Source organism: Pteropus alecto, unplaced genomic scaffold (genome assembly GCF_000325575.1).
Source record: "Pteropus alecto unplaced genomic scaffold, ASM32557v1 scaffold7, whole genome shotgun sequence".
NCBI lineage: Eukaryota > Metazoa > Chordata > Mammalia > Chiroptera > Pteropodidae > Pteropus > Pteropus alecto.
Window position 1 is genome coordinate 52,961,280 of NW_006494614.1, and position 26,391 is coordinate 52,987,670.

Genomic DNA, 26,391 nt, shown 5'->3' on the forward strand with positions numbered 1-26,391 from the left:
GGAAAGAGCGCAAATGCTAGTGATCAATAGGAATTTAATCGCTCCCAATTAGCTAGCATTCCAAAAAATATATATAGCAATGGAATCCAATATTTCTGTCCAAAATAGAATTTGTCTCAAGCCCTAGAGAGTTGCATGATAGGAAAGGCAAATCAGACCCAGTCCTGGTCACAGATCAATGCTGTTTGGAAGTCCCAGCTTCCCCAAGTCGCTCTCCAATGCATTCTGCAAAGAAGAGCCACGTCAAAGGAAGGATCCAGACTGCAGACAAACACTGGTCACAGTAGTAAGCCCTGACCTGCCTACCTGCTGTGTTTGTTTGCCTAGGCGTGTGGCGTGGGGGAGCCTACATCATGCGTGTTGCCCGTGAAGGATTTTTTTCTCTTGTGTTGCATGTGACATTCTCTTTGAGAATCTACTTACGTTCGGGATCACTGGTTTCCTGCTCACTCTGCTCCTTGTTCTTGTAGAATGGGAATTTTCGTGAAAAGATGAAGCTCTTTTTACGCTTGTCATTGAATGACTGTGAAGGAGAAAAGGCATGGGGCAAAAACAGGGGACGTCTAATTGTTGTCACACTCATGCTGACAAAACAACTAGTTTGTAAAAGCAGAGAGAGCTGCAGTGACGCAAGTGGATAGTTTAAAGAGGGGCCGGAGGATCCCTAAAGGCAGATTTTATTTTCAAGGATTGTAAATTCTGAACAATGACATCCTGGAAAAATCATCTCCTAATTAAAAGACTGGTCACAGATACATGATGATGGAGGAAAAGAGTATTAAATTGCAAGCAGAAGAACTAGACTGATTGGCTCTACAATTTGCTAGTCCATCACCTTAGACAGGTAACTGAATCTCTCTGAACCTCTAACTTCTTCATCTGCATAATGAGGATGATGATAGCAGCTCTTAAGTTGTGAGACTCACATAAGGCAGTAGGAAAGTAAATGCTGTCTTTACCATCATCATCGTCATCATCATCATCATCATCATCATCATCATCAGGTAGGAAAGATTTTTACTTGACCTAGACATCAGCGTCTAGTTGTCTTTTTAAATAAGTTGAATTTGATTTACTTCAGCTTGGATTTAATTAAAACCACAAGAGATGTGTGGAGATTTATGATATGTGATAATTATAGCTGTTTCATACACAGATAACTATAGTATCATATTCTCATTCAAAAGAGATTTTGACAATAATTGAGCCCCAAGCCCTCATTCATAGACAGCGGGCCAGAGGTCAGAGAGGTTGAGTCCCTTGCCGATATCACAGAGCTAGCTAGTGACAGCCAGGACACAGTCAACCAAAAATCTGTTAAGATTGTTACTAAAGAAGTATTAAGTTGATATTAACTCAAGCAAGAGAGATATGATGGTTAATTATCTATATTCTAATATAGTAAAAAATAATAGAAGGGCTATCCTTAAAAATGTAAACCATTCCATTCACTTAAATGATGCTGAATTTAAAATAATACATATACACATAATATAATACATATATTAGAACTTATTCATTCAAGTGAATATAAGATTCTTGTCTAGAAGACTCAAGAAAATTTCATTTATTCCCACTGTTGCTGTTATGTAAATGCTTGGGGTTCTTCTTTGGGAAATTTGTTCATTCATTTTATAAGCTATAAGCCACGCAAGTCTTAGTAATTTCATACTTACTTATTTAAAAAATATGTTTTGCCAGTTTGACTGTCAACCTTATTTGACTAATTTGGCTCTGAGGGCTGTTCTCCAAGGAACAAGACATGTTACCACATAGGTATTACAATGAATATAATAGACTCTAAAGGTAATTTGACAAGGGGTATTCTAAAACAGTTTTATCAATGGCAGCTGGTAGAAATAAATGTAGAGCCAGCGAGGTGACTGCTTAGAAGCAAAAGCATTTGTTTAGAGGTGTGTATTTTGGCCTGTTGGTGAGAATCAGTTATGTGCCTTTATGGATTTGAAGCTTGACAAAATGGTGTTGTCAATGAGGTTGGTACCATAATTCACCTATTGCTATATCGAACATCCATTTTGGTCATCACGTTCATTTAGGAAATGTTAAAGCACTAAGATGTTGCTGCTATCATTCAGTAATTCATTGCTTTTTCAGTTACTAGAAACTTTCACCAAAGTCAAGGGAGTTTAATTTTAATTATCATTAAAAAAGCTTTAAGAAAAACAATAAATCAAATATTTAATAATTTTCGAAGTTAAGGGATGCATTTTATAATTCATATTCAAGAAGTAGAAATATATTCTTAGGGAAAAAAGGAGTATCACTTCAGAGTTTATTACTCTGCTGACAGCACTTACGTTCAATATAGTTTTATCATAATTTGTGATTGAGGATTGGTGTTTAAAGACAAGGGTGGAAACTCCCCCCTCCCAATTTTTCCAGTTAAAAAATGATAAGTTCTTAATGGAACATTAAATATTCTTGCATCACTCCAGTTTCATGCCACTTTTACATTTCAAGCATATTTAAATTTCAATAACTGAAAATAAAAGAAAAAAATACCATGTAAGAATTAATGACACATGACATTGCAAGATATGTTAGACGTTTGACTTCAACATTACGGATGACTTGTCATGCAAAAAAAAAATTTACAGATTTTCATGCAAATACAAAACAATGCCAAAGGAGTAAAGCCTGGGATTAAAATGTTGACACAGATGGACAATGTGGAGGCCTCTGAGAGCCAAAATGTGGCCACATGCAAACCATATCATTTAAATTGTCTCACGGGGTCAAAGGAAAAGAAAAATGTGTTGCTTGTGATTAATTCTTATTTTTTTTTTCAAAGCAGGGACTGTAATGTGTTAACATTTCCCAAGAATGAAAGTGTGTGTATCATGAGTCATCTGATTGGGACATAATATTTAGCACCACACTTTTTTAAAGAACAGAAACTACATAACAATTCCTCAAAAATAAAATCATCTAACATATCAGTCTTATTACCCAAAGCCATTTTGTATGGGAGTTAAAGAAAACGTAATAGAATAATTGGCGGTTGCACTGCCTTATATTTACAGACACAAAACCAAATCACAACTTTAGTTCACACTCACATATTTAAAAGTCACATATTAGGGTCTTAGATAAGCATTTAGACTATAAGAGGTTATATGTAGTTTATGATGCTCTAACACTATTCTTATTTTTTATTAGACATGTTTAATACAATTACATAACCTTTTTTTTGTTACTATTAATTTTCCTCTTAATTTAGAAAAGGAAAATCTGTTACACGAGTGTTAGGTGAGAATAATAAATTAGCACTTTTACTATTTCTAGAGCCCATGACTCTAAAGCAACTAAAGGCTGGTTTACAGCTCTATTAATCATACTCGATCAATGTTATTTCTTCTCTACTTTACAGTATCTTAAATCACGATCCCTCGCTTTCATGGCCGGAAATTGTTTTTGAATAGGGTTTAAAAAATACCAATCACATGTGGCAAGTTGGCATGTCTAATTCCATTTTGGAATTTGACCTGAATTGAATCATACAAACAAAAGTGATAAAACAACAATAACTGTTTATTGAGCAATTATTATGCGCCAGGCTTGGTTCTAAAATCTTTACATATGCTAACCTCCACCGTAATTTCATGAGGTTGAAACCATCATTACTCTCATATTACAGATGAGGAAACTGACATTTACAAATATTCTGTTTCTTGCCCAGAGTCACACAGTTGGGGAGCAGTGAAGTCATATTTGAATTTGGAAATATTCCTGGATGCAAATATTTCTCTTCTAATGAGTGGGACAGATTTCTGTAACCTAAGACTTTTTCAAGTTTATATTTAAAATTGTTAGCATTTGACTCTTGTAAGTGATACCACAATCTGTCATCATTCCTACAGCTTCACTGCTTGGCAATTACTTATTTAAGCCATCAGATTATTGGCTTCAACGATATTTTTGTGGGTTACCTTGTTACAATTTTTTGATACCCATTCATGTTTTTGAGGGGTCAATTCTATTGTTCTTATTCTGATGATAATGTAAAAAGAAAAGTATTTCAGTGAGACACGGTATGACTAGCAATTAAAAGGTGAGGGCTGAGGTGGGGGATTCAGAGTGGTAAGTTTCAGCTAATGGGGTTAGCTTTAGGGGAGATAAATATGTTCTACAATTATAATGTGCTGATGGTTGCATAACCTTATGAATATACTCTGAATTGTACACTTTAAAGGGGTGACTTGTATATTATGTGAATTATATCTCAATAAGGTCATAAAAAAAGGAACCCTTCTCCCAAACCCCACACCATGGGATAAGAGTAAATATTTTTATCTTTAATTAAATGAGAGGAAACAACCCTCCTCAACCTTTGCAATCAGATGCACATGGCTGTTTATCTGATTCTGTTGTGTCTTTTTTAAATGAATACCTTTCATGTTGTGACAGACATTAAAACACTCATACAGAAGTTAGCATATTATCACTGTCACTCAGAATCTCTAAATTATTAAGTCAAATGGCATAAAATTGCCCAACTGACCCCAAGATGTGATGGCATTGGTAAACTGGCTTAAGATAACATACACACTTCAAGAAGAAAGAAAGGAAACAAAACAAGAAGAAAAACATAAATCTTGATGTATTTTTATCCTTCTCATCCAGAAAACTTTTTAACTATGGATATGTTTCAGTTTTTGTTTTCATCCTCCTGTTCTAGTTTTTCAAGCTGCAAATGTTTCATAGCTCTAAAATATCACCTTCATGATATGAATGTTCACTAGGCAGAATTTACATTTAAATTTATACCAAGACCAGACACACCTTTTTGGTGGCCTCCTTATTTTTTATAAATGCTTCTTTCCTCTTAATTCATTATTGTCTCCTCTCCTCTAAAATAACTGTATTCCCTTTGGAAAATTGTTACTATAAATTTAGGACACTGCCTTGTAATATACATATCTTGTTTTAGACAGAAAAAAAGAATTTAAAACAAGAGTGGTTTAAGAACAAGTAATAATGAGACAAAGAGTTTGTTAAGAGAAAAACAAGAGTTGGCTTCAAATATATCTGTTCCTAGAAATGTGTCTATATGGATGTACGTATACACATATGTGGCATCTCTAAGATTGTCTAATTCAAAAAAGGTTCCTTTTTCAGTCTTAAGAATTAACGGATCGAGTCATTGAGCATCAACAGCTGGTCACATCACACACACAAAAAGACAATCAGATGATACGTATTTCTTGATGGGAGAACAAAATATTACTACAAACTAGTTCTGTAAATCTCTATTCTCAAAGAAAAAAAGAAAGAAAGAAAAAGAAACAGAAGAAAACAAAACCCTCTTCTCCCCAATGAATCTGAGTAATCAAACCTCTCTATGCAACGACCAGTTTACAGAAACAAAGAGGACAGAGAAACACTATAAATTATACTATAAGAAAAATCTGGAGCAAACTCCAGAAGACAAATGACCTGGTTTCTTAAATATAAAAATTAAAAGAAAACAAACAAAAAGCAGAAGATCAGAAGAGACCTAAGATGGATCAACCGGTTTCAATAAACTTCATTTCTGGTTCAAACAAACAAACTGTAAAACAACAAAGAACAATAACACATTTATGATATTTGTGAGCCAATTAGAGGCTTGAAAAAAGAGTGGATATTTGTTGATCCAATAATTGTTAATTTTTATGTGTGATTATGGCATTTGCGGGCATGTCATGTTGAAATACTTACAGTTAAAACAATTTGACACATTAGACTTCTTCAAAAAATATGAGAGGAACATTGTACTCTATTTACCCTCAGAATACATTCTAAACACAGAATTGTAAAGAAACTTTAAACTTCACTTACCAGGTTTAAAGTTAGCTGACTTCTGAAACCGTTTGGTATGTGAGTAAGGAGACAATGAGTAAATATATGGATGTTGCTGGGAAACAGGTTGCCATTGTGAGTGAAGGGTGAAGCACAAATGTGGGATTGGAGACGGAGAGGAATAATCTTTTGCTGGTTAATAGTAATTAGAAGCATCTGGTATAAACTTATGATTTTCTAAAAAAGTTTATTTCCTCTCTTCCATCAAAAGAACTTAGATGTAATGATACCCAGTAGCAGAAAGCATACCTGGTGCTCAGATTTTGTCTTCTAAATACCATTTGCCATGAAAAGGAACTAGTATTTTTTTGAGAAATGGCTGATTTCAGAGCAGGGAAAGTATAATGAGTCCGAAACATTTTGTTGGACTGGAAAGTAAGAAGTACTAAACACAAACACAAAACAATACAGAATTAAAAAACCTAAAACTAATGGTGACTTATCAAAAGGACAGTGAAGCTAGTTTAAAAGGAGTCACACTAGCCAAATCTAGACAATCTCAATATTAAAATAACTGCATAACATTTCAAATTAAAAAAGAAATTCATGAGTATTGGAAGATTAGCATGAACACCTAACTTAGGTAATTAAAAATGGGGAGCAAGAGAAATACAGTAGAATGCCAACTAATAACTATAGAAGAAATGATAAAGTCAGGAAATCACTATTTTTCAACTATCATAATAATAATTCAGGCAAGAGTCATCGATGGCTGCTAAAACTATTGATCGAAAATGTGTTAGAGAACAAGACATTTATCTCCTTCCAGATTATTTAATTATTAATAAGAAGGGGAAATTTGCCTCTATAGGGGAATAATCTGGCAGATACCACCTTAACCAAAAGATCAAATTTAGCATCATCAAATAGTGGGATAACTTGACACCATGTGCCTCCTGATGGGAAATATTGAGAAGTACAAAATATTACTTATGTAGTATTCCTACCAAAAATGCATTAGTTGAAGTGAACCATAAAGAAACAATCCAGCAAGTTAAAATTAAGAGACATCCTCTTAAAATATCTCAATGTCATGAAAAACATTAAAAGCTAAGGAACCACCCTAGATTAAGGAGGTTAAGGAAATAGGACAAATGCAATGCAATGTATGGTTCTGGATTGAATTCTGGATCAGAACAAAAAATGTTATAAATTCTACAACTTCCTTTTAAAATAGTTCAGAGGATAGATATATATATTATATATATTCTCATATACATGAGAAAATATAAAACAAGGTTAACCATGAGTAGGTAATTGTCGAAGTTGAATAATACGTACAAGAGGTTCATAATTTTATTCTTTCTACATTTTTATATGTTTGAAATTTTTCATAATAATTAAATTTGACTCAAAATTTATACCATACACTAAAATTATCTAGAGATAGATTGCAGGCCTAAATGTAAAAGCTCAAACTATAAAATTTCTAGAAGAAAACATAGAATATATTTGTAATCAGAATATAGAATATATTTGCAAAGATTACTTGGATAGAACATAAAATCACAAATAATAATTTTAAAAAGTGGTAAATTGGATCTAATCAAAGTTAAAACATTTTGCTTTCAAAAGAGGTCATTAAGAAAAAGAAAAAGCAAGCTACAGACTGTGAAACAATATTTACAATGCATGTATGTGACAAAAGACTTTATTCAGAATATTGAAAAACCTTTTATAATGTACAATAAAAAGAAAAACTACCTAACAAAAAATGGGCAAAAAACTTGATTGAACACACAACATAAGATATGCAAATGGCCAATAAACATATGAGAAACATCATGAGTCATCAGAAAAATGTAAATTAAAGCCAAAGCAAGATACCACTTCATACTCACTAGAATAGATAACATGAACAAGACTAACAATAGTCGATATTGGTAAGGATGTGAAGCAATTGCAATTCTTGAATAAACTGTTGGTGGGAATGCAAAATGGTATAGTCAGTTTGAAAAATAGTTTAGCAGTTTCTTATAAAGTGAATTATGTAGCTAACCTATGATACAGAAATTCACCCTTGGATATTTACTCAAGGGAAAAAAAATCTGTCCACAAAATGGTGTATATAAGAATGTTCATAATTGCTCCAAACTGGAAATAACACTAATGTCCAACAATAGGTAAACTGATAAACTATATTATATTGATATAGTGAAAAACTATTCGGCTACAAAAAAAATTGAGTGCCTGATACAAGCAACAACATGAATGAATCTGAAAAGTATTATGCTAAGTGTTAGAAGGCAGACATAAAAGAGTACTTATTTATGTATGATTCCAATTATAAGAAGTTCTGGACCAGGCAAAACCAAATGATGGTGGTAGAAATCAAATCAGCTAGAAATATATTTCTAGCTCAGGGTACTCTCCTAAATGTACATAGATACATCTTTTACAGCTTTACTTGGGTGGCGGTTATAAAAACCTTTTCCCCTTGGTCCATCTCTTGGACATGACACATCTTTAAGGTTATGCTCAGGTGTTCTACCCAATGCTGTCACAATGAATGCCCCTCATTTTTACATATTTCTTTTCTACCACATTATGATCTCAGAGCAGGTACCACATCACTTTTATTTCTATATCTCCAGTATCTAGAGCATAGTAGATACTCAATAAATATTCATCAAATAAATTCATACACCAAAGCATTGAGTGATGATTTCCATTAGAAATATGAGTAGAAACTTGTGGGGAAAAAAAAAGAAGAAAAAGGAGTGGGGAGGAGGAATAACAAACATCCGTAGAAAAAGGAGAGGAATAATGGAAGAATAAGAACCATAGCCAAATGAATAATATTTTAAATTGCATTTCTCTGTAGTTATTATTTCTCAGAATTTGATTTTCTCATGAATTTTATCTCATAATTCTATGCTCAATAATCTGATTTAGTTTCAGTTGCCGTTTATTGCGAGTAATAAAAATACAGCTATTTGCTGTACGTATTTTTGCATAGTTCACATTTTCAGCTCTGTGGTTCTTAATTGAATAATGGAAAAGTTTAAAAGATATTAGTAGTATTCATAGCTTCAAAGAAATTTACTATTTAATTTTTTTTCTATTTTTTTCCTGTTTCTTTTCCTAATTAAAAAGGTTAGTTTGTTAATCCTAGTACTGAGAAACAAATCACCTTTAGTATTTTTGTTTTTAAGAAATTTTATTGTTTAAATGTAGTTGTGTTATATGGTCAATAGAATTAAAAATTCTAATTTGCTTTTATTTACTATTATAACATATAGTAAAGTGTTATGAGAAAGGACATTGGAATTGAGCTGTATGACCTTAGGAATGTTATTTAATCTCCGAGCCTCAGTTGTGAGTAGTTAAATGTGATAACGTATAAAAAGCACTTATCATAATGCTTGACGCTTGGTAAAGCTCAATAAAAAGGAGCCAATTATTTTAACAGCAACAGTAGCATTTTCCCACATCATTAGATTCTTTGGAAGCATCAGCTTAAATAAATGCATAACAATGAACTGAAATGAGCAATTAACAAAAGAAATTTGAGAAATCCCAAACATATGAAAATTAAAAAAAACAAACACTCTTGAAATTAAAGAATGGATCAAAGAAGAAATTGCAAGGAAAACAGTAAATACTTTTAGATAAATGAAAATAAAGATACAAGATACATAAATTTATGAGATACAGCTAAAGCGGTGGCACTTAGAAATTTTTAGAAATTAAAAATGCCTGTCAAAAAAAAATCTCGAATCAATAATCTAACCTTCTTCTTTTAGATATTGAAAAAAGAAAACTGAACTAAATCTAAAGCAAGTAGTAAAAAGCAAGAATAAAGATTAGAGCAGAAATTAATGACTGGAGAATAGAAAAACAGAAAAATCAATAAAACCAAAAGTTGGTTCTTTGAAAGATTATTAAATTGGTAAACCATTAGCTAGACTGACCAAGAGAAAAAGAGAGAGTACTAAAATTAGAACTAAAAGGAGACATTATTACTGACCTTGCAAGAAACAAAAAAGAATTATAAGGGAATACTATGAACAATGCATAGGCTAGGTGGTTTCACTAGTAGATTAGACTAAACATTAAAAAAATGAAAAAATACCAATTCTTCAGAAACTCTTCCAAAAGATAGAAGAGAGAATGCTTTTCAACTCATTCTATGAGAACGCTATTACCCAGATATCAAAACTAGAAAAGACATCATAAGAAAAGAAGACTATAAATCAATATATCTTGTAAACATAAAAACAACTTAATATTTCATAAAGTGGATTTACCACAATTGGCTATTCCTATATTGTCGGACACTTCTGTAATTTTGCATTTTTTAAGTACTCTATGTTGCAATGAATATAACACTTTTGTATTTCAAATTATTTCCTTGGAATAGATTTCTAGAAGTTGAATTATTGGATTGAAAATTAGGAATAGTTAAAATTTTTTGACATGTTGCCAAATTGCTTTCAAAATGATCTGTAGTAATTGACATTTCCACCAGCAGCCATTTACTCTTAATATACTATTGGTCCCAATGATGTATCTTGACCGCTTTTATTCCCCCTACTAACATCCCCAACACTCTCCTAATCACCCCATTATAATGTAAGGCTTCTGTGAAAAAGCTACATTTAAAGTCTGTTAGCCAAGAACAAGATTTATTTAATCAAATTATAAGAGAATATTTATACATCCTACAACCGGGAGATTAAGCTCTGATCTTTCCTTATCAAATTCTTTGCTTGAAGACTTTTCCAAGAGAGATTATTTCTCACAAAAGTATAAACTTATATTACCATTACATTAAAATATAAATCTATAAGACAATACAAATTTTGAAAATAATATATTTATAATTCAGGACATCCTATCTAGAGACATATTAAAATCACTGGTCTAACTATTATTCCTGAGTAGCTCAGAAATATTGTGCCAGCACTCCTCCAAGCAATTGAAAAGGAAGATTTTGATTTTATCCATCATCTATTGCTGTTGACAGGCATTCTCTAAATGGCACGAAGAGGTTGGGGGAGGAGGGGTGCTATCATTCTGGATACAGGGCTTTAGTAGACTAGGTTTAGTATGAATCTATTTGCTAAGCTTCAAAGTCTTCCAGCATGAATGAGGACATGACCTCAAATTGGGGGAATGAAAGCATCAGAGAATCAAACACCAAAGGTGGTGCTGTTGCACTGCGTTGCCTACTACATGTGAGTTTCTTCCACAGTCTGTCCTACCTTGCCAACTTGAAACTTTATTTGTGTGGTCACTGGGTCATAGCTGCAGTTGTTGGAAAAAATTGAAATGTTTTTTTTTTTTTCAGGTTTATTGCAGCTGATGGTACCTTCATGCTGCTGTTGGCTAGGTGGTCACACATTTATTTATTAATAAATTTATAATTTTTCATTATTTACTTAATTCATTCATAAATTTATTAATTGAATGCTACTAGGTCCTTCTATGTGCCAAGCTCTTAGCAATTTAGTCTTCATTTAAATAGATATTGATATTTATGATTAGTGCTAGAAATAATAAAATTTAGTAATACATCTGATAATTTGTCATTCTCTGTCAATTTATGCATCATTTTCTGTGGTATACGCCAAATGAAATTGCCAGGCTATGTGACTCCAATTAATGGATTCATAATTCTAGGGTTATTCAGAAGTTCATCCTGAAGCCACAAAATGCTATCGTTTATACAACAACCCATAGGATTTGAAAACAACACCAAACAAAGAAGCAAAAATCCAAAACCTTTATTCCCTGCTTTCCTCATTTTCAAGATATTCTCGTCATTAGGACAAGTGAAATTAGTTTTAAATTTCTATGTGTTAGAGAAATGGGGGTCTGAACAGTTGAGTGGATCAGATGTTGGTCACACTGCCAATTTCTCACCTTTTCCCCCTACTAACAAACTCTGGCCAGCAAAATTTCTAGGACTCATAGGTAAAAGTCCAACTAGTTGATGGGTGTTGGACAAGAAGAATGCCTTTCAGGAGGCAGAAGTCAAAAAATGTCCACTGGGAGCCAAGAATCAGACTGAGGAGAATGAGGAGACCTGGGTTTCCAGTGTGACTTGGGCAGGTCACAACTCTGGGCCTGTTTCTCCACCTCTGAAACAAGCTGCTTAGGCCAGCTGATCTCTGAGGTTTCTTTTATCTCTATCGTTCTCAAATTTTGAAACGTCATTCAAGGTCAATCTTTAAAAATTCCTTTTTTTCCCCTTTCTATTTTGCATTGATAATTGAGAGGGTCCTTTTATTTCTATGATTTTTTAACCCCCTCCAAACTTGAGTTTGACAAAATACCTGATAATATCTTGATCTTAATGATATCCAATCTTAATTATCTTTAATGAGACTTAATTGAGCACTCACCAGGTTAGGCTTCTCTGACTATTCTAGGACTCTTCCCTTCTCATCACCTGGAGTCGTCCTGTTTAAGATTTAAGTTTCCTAGTTGCCTTATTGATATGAGATTTTTTGTTTCATCTTCAGCCTAACTCTGTACCAGTATCTCATCTTACAATTTTCCTTTGCACTTCCAACAGAGCCTCAGAACAATGCATGCAGCAAAATCAATAACAGGTACTTGGCAATCATAATGGCATTTAAAAAAAACTAACATTTGTTAAATGCTTACCTACTGGCAGGTACTTTTTAAAGTGATTTACATAGATTACCATGAGTGCTTTGCACATATCATCCTCTCCTATTTAGTGGCTATAAATTGTGTCCACATTTTACACATAAGGAAACTGAGGTATAGAGAATTTGAGTCACTCGGTCAGGGTTTACATGGCTACAAGTCATGAACCAAGTTTCATAAACAAACAATTGGCTCTAGAGATGAGCTCTTCACTACTCAATACTGCCTTTTCTATGATTGCCTGCAAAGATTCCAAGTATGCAATCTACTCTGCTTTCAGCATATAGTCATAATAATGACCATGGCTGAGAACTTCTCCAGGCAAATTACATCCTGTGGAATATTATACTTTGTATCTGAAACATAATCTCTGTTGCTTTATTCTTTTCAAATATTTCAGATAATGAGATTTCTGTGATGGGTTCTCTAGGGGCTATAAGAACACTGAATGCTTTCTATTAGTATGAAGTAATACACTATTTGCAGGGAACATGTCGCTCCTTAATTTCATTTCTTCAAAAAAAAGCCATTTCTTCCCAGCTTCCCCAAGGGCTTCTCTCCTTTTTGGCAATCCCTCAGGTCAGTCTTCACTGTCTTGTCTACACATCTACCATAAATATGATGTGGCCCCTATTTAGCCAGAAGAAAAGCTATAAACTGATTTACCTGCGTGAGGAAAAGACTCTCACTCAAGTCCATACGTTGATCTACACCAATGGAAAGTACAGAATGTTCCATCTTTCCCCATTTCCATTGCTGTCTGTCCAAGCACTTTTGCAGTTACTCATCTCTCATGGACCTCCTGACAGAGGCTTTTCTAGCTATTTCAAGCTCCTCTACCCTGGGCAGTTATATGCATTTATTCTTGCAACAAATATGTACTGAGCATATGTGAACCAGGTCTGTGCTAGGAGCTGGAGCTACAGTAAACTCTAAAGGACCTCACAATTCAGTGACAGATTCCTAAGTTACTAGAACAATGTGAGACTGTGTGCAAGGTACTAAAGAAGCATCAGGAAGGCAAAAAAATTCTGCTGTGGAGGGGAGCAAGAGGAGAAATGTGAACTATATGTTAAAGAATAGACCATCGTTCACCAAGAGAAATAGGAAGAAAGAGAGGGAGATTATGCTACCAGTGAAAGGAGTTAGGCAGGGTTCTTGACTGTTCTCTGACAATTCAAAGTGTGTCTTTCTCCAGTTAGAATGTAAACTCATCAATGATAGTGATAGCAACTAATATTTATTGAGTTCTTTCTCTGTGCCATTGTTAGTGTGCATCTTGTTAAACATTTTGTACTAATTATCTCACTGGATCCCCTCCTCCCCAGCTCTCTCTCTGTCTTACACACTCACACAACCTGCCCATATTAATATACGTATGCAAATAAGAAAACTGAGAATGAGAGAGGTAACTTGCTGATACGTGACTGAACTAGATTCAAACTCAGTTCTCTCAGTCTCTAGAGCCTAAACTTCATGATTTTATTTTCTGTTTGCAATTTTCCAGGGCCAAGAATAGTACTTGTTTAAGCAGTATTGTCTGCATGAGGGATTGGCTGATAGGTAGTTGTCCGTGGCAGGGTACCCATGCTATATCCTATTGCAGACAGGAAGGGAGAGACCAATGAGTGTATTTCACAATTTGGTTTGTTCAAATGAAGGCATGTGATGGTACGGCGTGAAGTCAGCATCACTGTATACTCCCAGGCATTTGCTAAGTAAGGAGCATGCACAGGGAAGAAGAGATAAAAGCCCAGGCCTGGGATCAGACAGGCCCGGGCAGGCATATTGCTTCTCTGATAGGCTCATTTTCTGTTTGAGAGTTTTTCTTGCTAGTAAGTTTGATCCAATTTACGGGCTGTGTGGCCTTGCGGCTAGTTATTTAACCTTTTCTGGAATTCATTTTCCTTATCTGTACCTTGATTATAATAATACTTACTTCACATCATCATCATCTGAAATAAAAGCCCTTTTGTTATTTTATTTATGCTTATTTTTTATTTTTTAAAAAAATATTTTAAATTTTTTAAAACATTTTATTGTTTTATTTTTCCCCCTTATTTTATTTTATTTTTCTGAGGCCTACTTTAATGTACATTCTCTGGGAATATTTATTTACTTATTTATTTTTAAATTTTACCTTTTGACCCTTTTCACCCATTTTCCTCACTCCCTATACCCCACCTCTGGCATCTACCAATATGTTCTTCGTATCTATGTACTTTTTCTTTCTTTCTTTTTTTTTTTTTAAGATCCCACATACTGTATAACAGAGTTCATACAGTATTTGCTTTTCTCTGTCTGACTTATTTTACTTAGCATAATGTCTCCGAGGTCTATCTATGTTGTCACAAAGGGCGAGGTTTCATTCTCTTTTATGACTGAATATTTCTTTGTTCCATATATTCTTTCCCATATATATATCACAGATATTTTTATCTATTCATCCACTGATAGACACTTAGGTTGTTTTCATATCTTGGCTATTGTAAATAATGCTGCAATGAACATGGGGTGCATATATCTCTTTGACTTAATGTTTTTGTGTTTTTTTGATAAATATCTAGAAGTGGAGTTGTTGGATCATATGGTAGTTGCATTTTTAATTTTTTGAGGCACTGCCATACTGTTTTCTATAGTGGCTGCACCAATTTATGATCCCACCAAAAGTGCACAAGTGTTCCCTTTTCTCCACATCCTTACTAACACCTGTAATTTCTTGTCTTTTTGATAATAGGCAGTCTAACAGATGTGAGGTGATATCTCATTGCAGTTTTGATTTGTTGCATCATCACCATCATCATTATGATGATGATGATCATCATTACTACTGGTAACAGATGAGACTCTGAGAGGTAACTTGCTTTGTTTGTGGGGCTTACTGTCTACAGTAGGCAAATATCTAAGCTATGCGTGCTATGGAAACTCAGAGGAGAGACTACCTGCAGGTTCTGGCCCTTCTTATCTCTATGAGCTTAGGAAAGGCACTTTCCCTCCCTGCTCATCAGCTCCCTCTTCTGTCAATAGGAGAGATCAATGAGATGATCTAAAAGGTTCTTCATGTTGTGAAGATGTCTCCTCTTCTTCCCGCTGCCTGTTCTCTGCTTCTCCTTCCTCCTTCAGCTAAGAGAGGTACTCAGCTTCACCCTCTTAGATGACTCAATTTCATGAACTGACAGTTTGCTCTGTCTGCAACTATCTGATGTCAACTTCAGACCTAGAGCACAAGAGGTCACTTGAGGCAATTATATCTCAGGAGTAATTGAGGGCAAACCAACAAGTAAAGTACAATAATAAATAGTATTCTTTGTAAAGTTATACCTTATCAAATAATTCTCACCTCTGGCTTGAATGGAAGGAAGGGTTACTCACAAGTGGAGACAAATTCATTACAGCTTAGACTGCTGGGCCCTCAGTTAATAGTTCCTTTTTAGCAGTATGAGTCACAGGGGTTAGGACTCTCACCGCGAGTTATGTCATATGACGTGATTAGAGAGGTGGTTTCTGTCTTGGGCACTTTTGTCTCATTCACACTGCACCTTCCATCTATGCATTTCCTTTGAGATGCATTTCCTATGCTATATGTTATGCTATGTGGACTGTGTTTTCTAAGACAAGCAGAGCCCATTAGAGGAGTGTATCATAGTTCTAGAGAGATGTGAATGGCCCATGGATTTCTCGGTGGTTCATTTTTAGGGGAGAGAAGTACAGATATTTCACTTGATTAGGATTTGAATTCTTCTAAGATTTTCAAGTGCAGAGGTAAAAATCCTGAAAACACATACACATACCTCAGGGGAACAGAAACACCTTCAAAATCTTGAACACTTCTTTTAAAATAATTTCTTTCTCTGTGTCTGTGTCTGTGTCTGTGTCTGTGTCTGTGTCTGTGTCTGTGTCTGTGTCTGTCTCTCTCTCTCTCTCTCTCACACACACACACACACACACACACACACATACATACCTTTCTGATTCATGCTCATGTCACAGCCCAGCAAGTTCATTGTTATTTCTGTACTAAACACTAGGGATCACTGCATGAGTCTGCCATTGTTACTCTGTGTCATTTTAAAGCCATAGAGCATGCTTCTTGTGCCTGGGGAGGATTTTTTTCCCCTCAACATCAACCAGAAACTTTGCAATCATCCTTGATTCCTTACTTGTACATTTCTGTCACTTTTTCTCTGTTCCTCCTGCTACAGTCCTGGTTCAAGGGGACAATTTTTGTACTTTGTTTGGACATAAAATTCACGTAACAATTGCTTTCCACTTGTGAGAAAATGCACTTGCATCACTTAGTACAGTGCCTAGGAAAGAGCATTTAATAAACAACATTATTGCTCTTTACTCATTCTCAATACTCATTTAGGCGCCAAAGAGTACATATCCTAGTAGAAGATACTACATTTGACAACAATATCCATTACTCGAAGATTCCAGAGGAATGGGGTTCTAGTAACTCCATCACAGGCTATTGTGGTACTAAATGCAACCAGGCATATAAGGACTTAGCCATGGTAAATGCTCAATAAATGATTATATTCATTCCATAAGCATTTACTGTTTTTTTTGTTTTTGTCAAATGTTATGCTCAAGGCTCCAATGGCAAAGTGTCATTTAGAAATTGAAAATTAGAAAATGCAAATTAGAAAGAGTGCAAATTAGATGGAGTCAACTCTCTGGGAAGAGGAATGGCCAAAGCTCACTTCTTAGGCTGGCTCTTGCCGAATGGTATGTGAGATGCGTCTTCATTCCCCACGTTGTCCCTTCTACAATAGTATGGCTATAATATTGGGAACACAAAGTGAGGAGCTCGCAGTTTAAGCAAATCATTACCACACTGTGTAATAATTGCTATGATGGAAGTATGTACAATAAGCTGTGAGGGCACTAAGGAGGGAGCAACGGGCACTGGGGAAGCTGGAGAAGTTTCAGAGGCACCATTTTAGCTGAAAATTAAAGAATGAGTAGATTGTCAGGTGGAGAAATAGCAAAGGTTGGTTCAGGTAGAGGAAAGACTTGCCCAACAGGGGGCGCAAAGCCACCTCTTCTCCCTTCCACCCTTCTCAAATCCTGTGGATAGATTGTTAAGATTGAGGGTGGGGCTCAGAGGAAGGGCTGAAAAGACACTCAAGAGGCAGCTCTGGCTCGCACCGTTAAGAAGCCCTCAGTTACATATGGCGCTACTGAGTATCTACTTCTGTTCGATATATTATCAAGCAGTAAATGAGCATTACAAATTTTTCTACAGAAATTAAATGTAGTGTTCAGAAACCATTCTTTATCATTCAATCAGCAACTTCAAATGTTTGGATTATAAAAAACCCTGAAGAAGAATTTTGCAGTCGACGGAGAAGTCACAAAATCTAACCATCAAAGTTTTACACACTTTCATCATGAGGGAAGAGCCTACTTACTATTAAATGAAGAAAAAAAAAATAAAAAGCTTGTTTCTTGGGTTTCTCAGCCCACAGTAGGTTAAAAATAGCAAATTCAATTTGGATGGGGGCTGGATGGAGGTATCTGCAGATAGTGCCAGAAGAATATAGCTGAGCCTTGCATAGTGAGACAGGCATGGAAAACAACCAAGTTTGGATTCAGCTGCAGAGAAGAGGGCATCTGTAGTATAATAACTGAGATCTATAATTATTCATTTAACAGCTTCTTCGAGCTCTGTGCTAAGGGCTGGCTAGTGGGTGTACTGTAGAAAAAAGTGGTGATAAAATTGAGTCTTCGAAGACCTGACACCCAGCAGGTACAATTCAAAGAAACTTCCACACAGCAGCCCCTGCATGTTTACATTGTGGATAAAGATTTAGTATCACTAAAACATCACCAATCACATTAACTTTGTTTGATTTTTGTGGCTATAAAATATAAGTACTAATATATATGACATTTAATTTGTAAAATTGCTTTAATTTTATAGATAATAAGAGTTATAAACATAAGATATTTGAATTAATTTTATGTTTATATATATTTTATAAACATAAAAATGTTTAGTCAATACTGGGGAGACCAGAAGAATTATTTTCTTGAAAAGAGTTCTCTGTATAGTTCTCTTCTCATAGTATTGTTGCGAAGATTAATGAGAAAAATTCTTATACTCTATTTAGTAAAATGCCTGGCTTATTAATAACCTTTAATAGATGTTTGTTACATTGCTATCATATTTTAGAAATAAATACTGATCAAAGTCAAATCTCTTATTTACTAAATATGAATTTTGCCTGTTACACGGATAAACGGGGAAGTTCAGTCAGCTCTTGGGGATCAGTTGGGGGGAAAAGAGAGTGTCTCACCTTTAACAAAGCACCACTGAGTATAAATCATAAATTTGTGTTTTTTATTTTAAAAACTGTAATTTGGGCTTATACTCCTAGCACTTTACCTCTAAAAGGGCCTATGGGCCTGGAAGGTGTTCACAGAATGCTTTCTCATGAATGAAGAGTGATGAGCTCTCACATTCACACTGAACACATGCTGCAAACCCATTAAAATGTTAATTCTTCATGACAGGTGAGCACAAGCCAATTACAGAGAGAAATAGTGGCTTCTTGGTGCCTTCCAGGAAAAACAATCACTCAGATCAAGGATGCCCAAATACCAGTTTCAACAAGTGGTAGAGTAGTCTTATACAAATATTCATAAAGCTGTCAAAACATGAAAGGCAAATGGCATATCTGTGAGCTTTTCGCTTCTTTTCAAGTGAGATAGGCTCTAACTTATTCTGACAAGTGCTTGCAGTAAATATGAGGCAGCCATTGGGAAAGCTCTTACTTTGTAGTTGTGTCACCCCAAATTCTCAGAACTCTGTAAATAAATGGAAACTGTTCGCATTATAAGTTATCACTGCTAACAAATAAAGGATAGTTCTCATAGCTTCCCCATTGTCACTTACGCATACCAATCACTCTTGCTTCATGGAAAGCATTATTTTCCCTCTTTTCCCCTAAATGTATCTCGAGTGCACAGAATGTGATAAATCATAATCCTTAGTCATCATATGCTTTTCGTTGTTTCATATTTTCATGTTAGATGGTAGGTTCATGGTGCTTATTACATTATGATTGACAGGTAGTAAGTGAGCTACACGTGAATGTTTTCCTTGAGAAGTGTAATTTTGATCTGACTTAATATCTTTCATACCATGTCTCTAGGTTAATCTCACATTTTAATGAAGCAAGTTCACTATATCCCTCTTATCAGTCCTATCTTATAGAGGTAGCTTGTCTCCGATGACATGGCCAACAGTGTACTAGGATCGCAGTACCAGGTCTCTTCACCGTCTGAGAGAAACAACTATGTATCCGAAGTGCCAGCTTCCAAGGAATTTCAGATCTCTCCCAGACCATCGGTGTTTGCCAAGAACAAGGTCAAAGGCTCACACATCTTTGTTTCTCCCAGAGCTAGCACAGTGCTGGAAGTGAAAGACACCTTGTAAATTATGCTAAATAATGAAACGATATTCATGTGAATATTCTTCAAAGGAAATGGCTGTGTGACTATGGACAGGTCACTCATTTCCTCTGACCCTGCTCTTCTTCTATGAAATGGATAATATATCAAAGTGCTCTGCAAATATAAGGACTTATTACTAGTATCCACAAGAAATTTCTTCATCCCAGAGGACTGGATCCATCATAATCATCGTTTTGCTTTTAACCTGGCACTCGGTCTAAAATTGGCTTCATTTTTTTTTTTTTAAGTTTATTTTAGCGACAATTTTATTGATTCTGCTCTGGGATGGTTTTCAGTTCAATTCTGTGGTTATTTCAGTACATGTGTAAATTGGTGTCAATTTCTAACAGCACATAGCAATTACCTAATGCTGGAGACTTTAGTTGGCAGGTAAGGCAAGTCTATGCGAGGAGTGGTGGCGGTGGCAGGTGTTGGTATATATCTGCTTGAAGATAGCCCTAAAAGCTTACATACAATTTTAATTTCTGGCCTTGCTCTGCCAAGTTCATTCTCCCACTGTCATCCTAGTAGGCACAGTTACTTTGCACTACTTGCCTTTAACCCTTTTATCTACCAGTTAGTAACTCGTTCATCATCCTCCACATGTTCATGGGTGACATTTTCAACATTCTCTGCTAAATGTCATTGCCATTTACAGCCATCCTTCAATTCCTATGATGAGGCCTCTGTATGTGACCTGAGTCCTTCAATGCCCTCCAACCCCGCCCTCTGTGCCCCCTGTGCCTCTCTACTCCAGTCTCTCTCAGGTACCCACTATCCATCCTCCCAGATACAAGATTCAGTCTCTTCATTCATGAACATCGCTGCTCTGTCCAAATAACTTTTAAGGGTCTCCCGAGGCCGAAGGAATAGCTTCCTCAAACTTCTTAAAGGAATACTCAATACCCTCTACTATTGGGCCTCAAGCTACGTTTTCAGCCTTACTTCCTCCACTGCTCCCTGGCATGTGTTCTATGTTCTAGTCAAATGTGATAATACTTGCTGGTCACCGGACATCTCTACTCCTTTACTTTTGCTTTTACTGCTTTTTAAGTGTAAAATACAATTATTCTATAGTTGTTGAAATCTTACTCAATCCTCACAGACCTAGTTTAAGTGCTACCTTTTTTTTTGAAACCATTTCTTAATTGCTCTCACAAAGAGTAAGCCCTCTCTCCCCTTTGAATCTCCATTAATACTCTCATATCTCTCACTAAACTTTCTTTGCCTATACATATTATAAGCGCGTGCGCACACACACACAAAGGTAAGCTCTGTCATGGCAAAGGTGGGCCTCACTCGTCTGTCTCTCTCCTCAGGGCAATATCCTGTATGTAGGGGAAATCCAAAACATATTTATTGAAATGAAAAAAAAATAACACTCAGATCACAAGAACCTTCTGCTAAAGGCAATGATAAATTGTTCAGTTCTCTATTCACAAGCTGCAGCAAAAAACGTGTATGCTGTACTTTCTAATTTATATATATTCCTTATTCTCATATTATTTAATTCAATATATATTGGTTGAATGCCATGAACTATTTTGGGCTCTAAATAAATCACATTCCCTGACTTCAAAGAACTTGCAATCTATTCTCTAGATTTAATTATTACAGTTGAAAAATTAGAGTCTCAGAAAAAGAAGCTACTGGCTCTAGATCACATAGTTAGGAAACATAAGAATAAAATCCAGAAGTCTAATTTCAGAGCCTATTTTTTAAAAATAAAAAGACAAAGTAATTAGGTATTTTTATGAATATTGGGAACATACTGAAAGTTATTATTGACTTTTCAGACATTACATGATCTGTCTCATACACACATACACAAAAAGACTTTCTACCCACATATAAACAAATATAAAGCCACAGTTGTTAAGAGGAACGATATACTATTTTTGCTTGCTAAAAGTCTGGCTGTAATTACTGTAATGAGGAAGTCAGATGACTGGGCAGTCACTTATGCATCTTTATCTTTCAGTATTGATATTTTAGCTTCGAGCTTGTTAAAGATTTTGGCAAAGTGAAACATGCAAACTCTGAGGTGTGTGACTCGGCCTTTTACCTTAAAGAGTCAGGTTAAAGGAAGCCCTGTAGTGAATCTGAATTTATTCACAAATAACTTTCAAAGTAGAAATGGATTTGAGCCAAGTTTTCTGAATAATACCTAACATCCTAAGTTAACAGCAGGAAGAAAATTTAACAAAAGCTTCATCTGATGAAACTATACTCATTATTTTATAATCACAAATTATATATCTCCTATTTATATTACTCTAGCCCCAGCATCACTAATTGAAGAGACAGAATTAGGTGTGCTAATAACACGTAGAATTAGTTCATACATAGAAATGCCTTAAAGAATCAATTATTCTGTTTTGCTCACATAAGAATATGTCATCATGAAGGGCCCATTTTTGCCACTTACTAGCTCTATGAGCTTGGGTAATTTATTTATCTTTTCTAAGCTTCAGTTTTCTCATCTGTAAAGAGGGCATATTAGGAATACTTACCTTACAGGGCTATCGTAAGAAACAAAAGTGAGCAATGCTTATAAAAATAACCAGTAGAAAAAAAAGCAATCTACAGATGTGTGGAGTAATTCTCTCATGGAATGAAATGCAGTGGTTCTCCAGTGCAAGAAGTGCTGATCAAGTCCCACAGGCAGCCACGCAATGTGGCAGAGAACTCAGAAACAACCCCGACTTCTAGCCAAAGGCAGGGGCAGAGCTAGGGGCTGAGAGCAGTCCTGCTGCCACCTCTACCTTCCTGCTCAACCACAAAGTTGGCAAGTGCATGGTCAAAACCCCTCCTTGTGTAAATGAGTGTAGGGCAAAACTGAGGCAACCCTCCCTTCCTTTTTCTCTGTGCAAAGGGATTTGAGACCTAAAGAAGGAGTACTTTTAGGAAACTACTCATTCTAGCCTTTTAAAAGGGGAGTGTTTGAGGCGTGTAGTGTTCGAGGTGTGTGTGTGTGGGAAAGAGATAGACTGATATTTCTAGGTACTTTACATATATTATCTCTTTTAATATAATTTCTGTTTTTACCTATGAGGTAATTGAGGCTTAGATATGTTATTCTAACTCTGAGAGAAGTTGGTCATGCTGTTTGTTACCAAATCTTTCTGCTATGCCTGTGTATCTCTAATTTTAGCCAGCCTAAAGAAATCCCTGGGAAGCTTGTTAAAAATGCAGCTTTCCTATCTCCATCCCTAAGGATTCTGATTCCACAGGACTGGAGTTGAGCTGGGCATCTCCATTTTTAAAAAGAGCCTCAGCTGATGTTAATGTAGGTGTTCTAGGCTACACATTCTTTTTTTCCTTGTAAATATTTTCTGGTCTTTCTTTCCTCTCTATATCTACTCTATGGTCCCAGTCCGTGTTGTACCTGCATTTTTAAAATGGACTCCTGCTTTCTAGGGTTGCTTCTTTTTGGAAATTTAATCCACCCAGCAGTAGAGCACTCTAACCTCTGCTAAAATCCTGCAAAGACTCTCCACTCTCTCATGATCTGGCTCCTGATTTTGCTCTGCCTTCTCTGCTGAAACATGCAGTTTTGCACTTATGCTTTTGTACTTAATCGACATTAAGCTTCTTTGGCTTTCTAGTGCACAGTGGGCTTGCGTTCTTTCCTGGCTTTACATGCTGTCCCTTCTACAACATTCTTTCTATCCTTTAATACCTGGTCAGATTTTATTTATCCTTCAAGCTTTCCTTTGGACATTATCTCTTCTAGGAACTTTCCTATGAACTCCAAGAGAAGCTTACATATTCCAGGTCTGAGTTCAAATGAGACCCTGAGACCTTGGGCTCACTTCTCACTCGGCGCTTATCAGATTCTCTGTGTTATTTGCTAACATGTTATTTCCTCAGAATATTTTATGATTCCTAATGGCTAGAACCATGTCTGTTCAAACATCTGTCACTGCTAGTCTCTGTGTCCTCCAATCTATCCTTCCCTCAGTTGCCAGATTGGTCTCTTTGAAACCTACTTTCATCATTCATTCCTTTTTCCTCTAAGAAGGGTAGATGGAGGAGCCAGAGTCTGTCTTGTGGATGCCATGCTAGGTGCTAGGGGCACAAAGATGAGTAAGTTTGGGCCTTTGTCTGGGAGTGACACTTGGGCAACGATACAGGTATATTCAGCATGCAAGCCCAGAGGAAACCATTAAGTCTAGTTTGGTCATAACTCTCCAAATTCTTCACCGTCTACATGATAAAGTACAAGTTTCCAGGAAAATGTAAGGCAGCAGAACTGACTTGAGTCTAACTCTCCAGTTGAATCCTTTCATTCTCCTTCATAAACTGTTGTTTGCAATGAAAGTAAACCATGTTTTACTTCCTATGTATCCATCCTATTCCTACCCCACTGCCTGCCCTTACAAATTTTACTAACCCTTCAAGCCCCCTCCCTCTACTCCAATTAAAAATCTCCCAGCTTTCGTGCCAGAATCTCTTTTTCCTTTGAACTGCAGAATATTCACCATTTCCTCTCTGCGAGAACTCATTCTTTCCCCTAGAATCTCAGCTCCCTCAGGACACTGACCATGGCTTACTCATCTTGGTTCACATTGCCCAGCAAGCTGCTTTATAATGACATCTAAGAAACCTTATTATATAAATGAATAAACAGTTTTGCCAAGACCTGTCCCCTCATTTGTTCTGGCAGGCCTTACTAGAGAAAGTGTGCAACCCAAGTTCGCTTCAGAAAGCTTTTCATCCAGAAAGGTATACATCATGGAGGAAACCAGCTTCCTATTTTCAGGATTTAAGTTTATGCCTAAGTTAGTCTTTGACAAAGTTAAATCCAATTTGATTTACTTCTTTATTTTTCTTAAAATGCACAAGTGTAACCTGGTTTTAATAAAGAAGAGAACATGCTGTAGTAAATAGATTATGAGTTTTAGAATCAGTCAGACGTAGGCTCAGATTTCTTCATCTTTTTAAGCCTCAGTTTCTTTAAATCTATAAAGAGGGTATAAATAATTTTCCTTCAAGTCTTTGTTGTGATTAAAAGATATATATAAGCCGTTTGGTGTTGTATAATGAACACTCCAACTACTTCGAATAACATTTACCACCTTTATTTTGTACTAGCCTGTGGTTAAACAAGTTAGTTATTTATCTATAGCCTGCCTTACTTTAGAAAGCATTGGAGACACTTCTACGTTGCACATTGATGACACTTAGTAAAGTTATTGATAACTCTCTGATATTCTCTTTAACATATATTTCCCTGCCTTAAATTATAAGGATTTTTAAATAAAAATAAAGCAAAATTTAGCATAGATCTCTAAGTATTCATTGGTTTTTCAATAGAGAATAACTTGATTCTGAAGATTATGCAATTTCTTAAACACCTCAAGAAGTAACAGAATGGCTGATTAGGAAATTGATGAAAAAAGTTAGAGGAACAAAGAAGGAAATTAAGGGGCTGATTAAGTTTTCACCAGAGGCTAGTTTGAATGGAAACTCATTAGGAACTTAGCTGATAGTCTCAGGAAAAATTGGCTACAATGAGGAACTGAGACAATTCTCAAGGAGACCCATCTCAACTGATGACCATGTTGACTTTATGGGTCTGTAAAGTCTGGAATTATCTGGGTTACTGACACAATTGTCCACTTATCTTTGCATGTGTATACACAGACTTTGTAAAGGCACATGGGCATTTTCAAATGGAGAGCCTCAGATTTCCTCACAGATGCTCTCAAAATTCAATGAGCTTTGAAGCTCATATCCAGGCTTTCCACACAAGCTTCCCGATCTTCCACACCATCCTTGTCAGCCCTATTTTTTACAACTCGTATCACACTACCCATGCCATCCATCTGATGCCTCTGATTTGCTCAGCCTCACTCCAACGTGCCTACAGTTTCCACCTTCATGTTCATGCTGTTTCCTATGCATGGCTAACTGACACTCAGACTTCAAGATCTCGTTCAAATAACACCTTCCCTTTGAAGGCTTCTCTCATACTCAAGGCACAGTTGGTAACTCTCTCCTTCTTCTGACTCCCAACAGAATAAGGTACAGTATGAAGAAATAGGAAGGACAAATGTTCTGCTGTAAAAATGATATGAATTTAAACCTGACTTTTGCACCTGCTAGCTGTGTAACATTGACTTATTTCCATAGTTCTTGTCCTTGGCTCAAACTGAGTGGCATCTCCTGACGCAGCTTTCTCAATCCTCCACATAGTTTGTATCTCCTTTCTTAAGCACACTTTCTTCTATCTTTTGCTTTCTGCTTCTGGACAAGCGTCTTCTCGTTGATGTATCTTTCTCATGGGATTTAGAAAACTTTGGGTCATTATTTCTTAATTCATAGGCTCATGGAGTATTACCACTGGAAGGCACTTTAAAATTATTGAATCCAGGGACCTCAAATAGAGAACAAGTTCCAATCTTGTGCTAGGCATGACTAATTAACCATGATAATTTT

The 26,391-nt window shown here is 35.7% G+C and overlaps 1 protein-coding gene across 3 annotated transcripts in view; it reads right to left on the reverse strand.

Moving 5' to 3' along the window:
- Nucleotides 1–26,391, reverse strand: part of DLG2 (discs large MAGUK scaffold protein 2) — a 657,893-nt gene that overhangs the window by 23,591 nt on the left and 607,911 nt on the right. The window contains exon 16 of one of the 3 annotated variants that reach the window (XM_006926664.3): nt 424–523. The exons of the other annotated variants lie outside the window; for them this stretch is intronic. Coding sequence (XP_006926726.1) covers nt 424–523 — 100 coding nt within the window. The remainder of the gene's footprint in view (nt 1–423; nt 524–26,391) is intronic. 3 annotated transcript variants of the gene reach the window in all.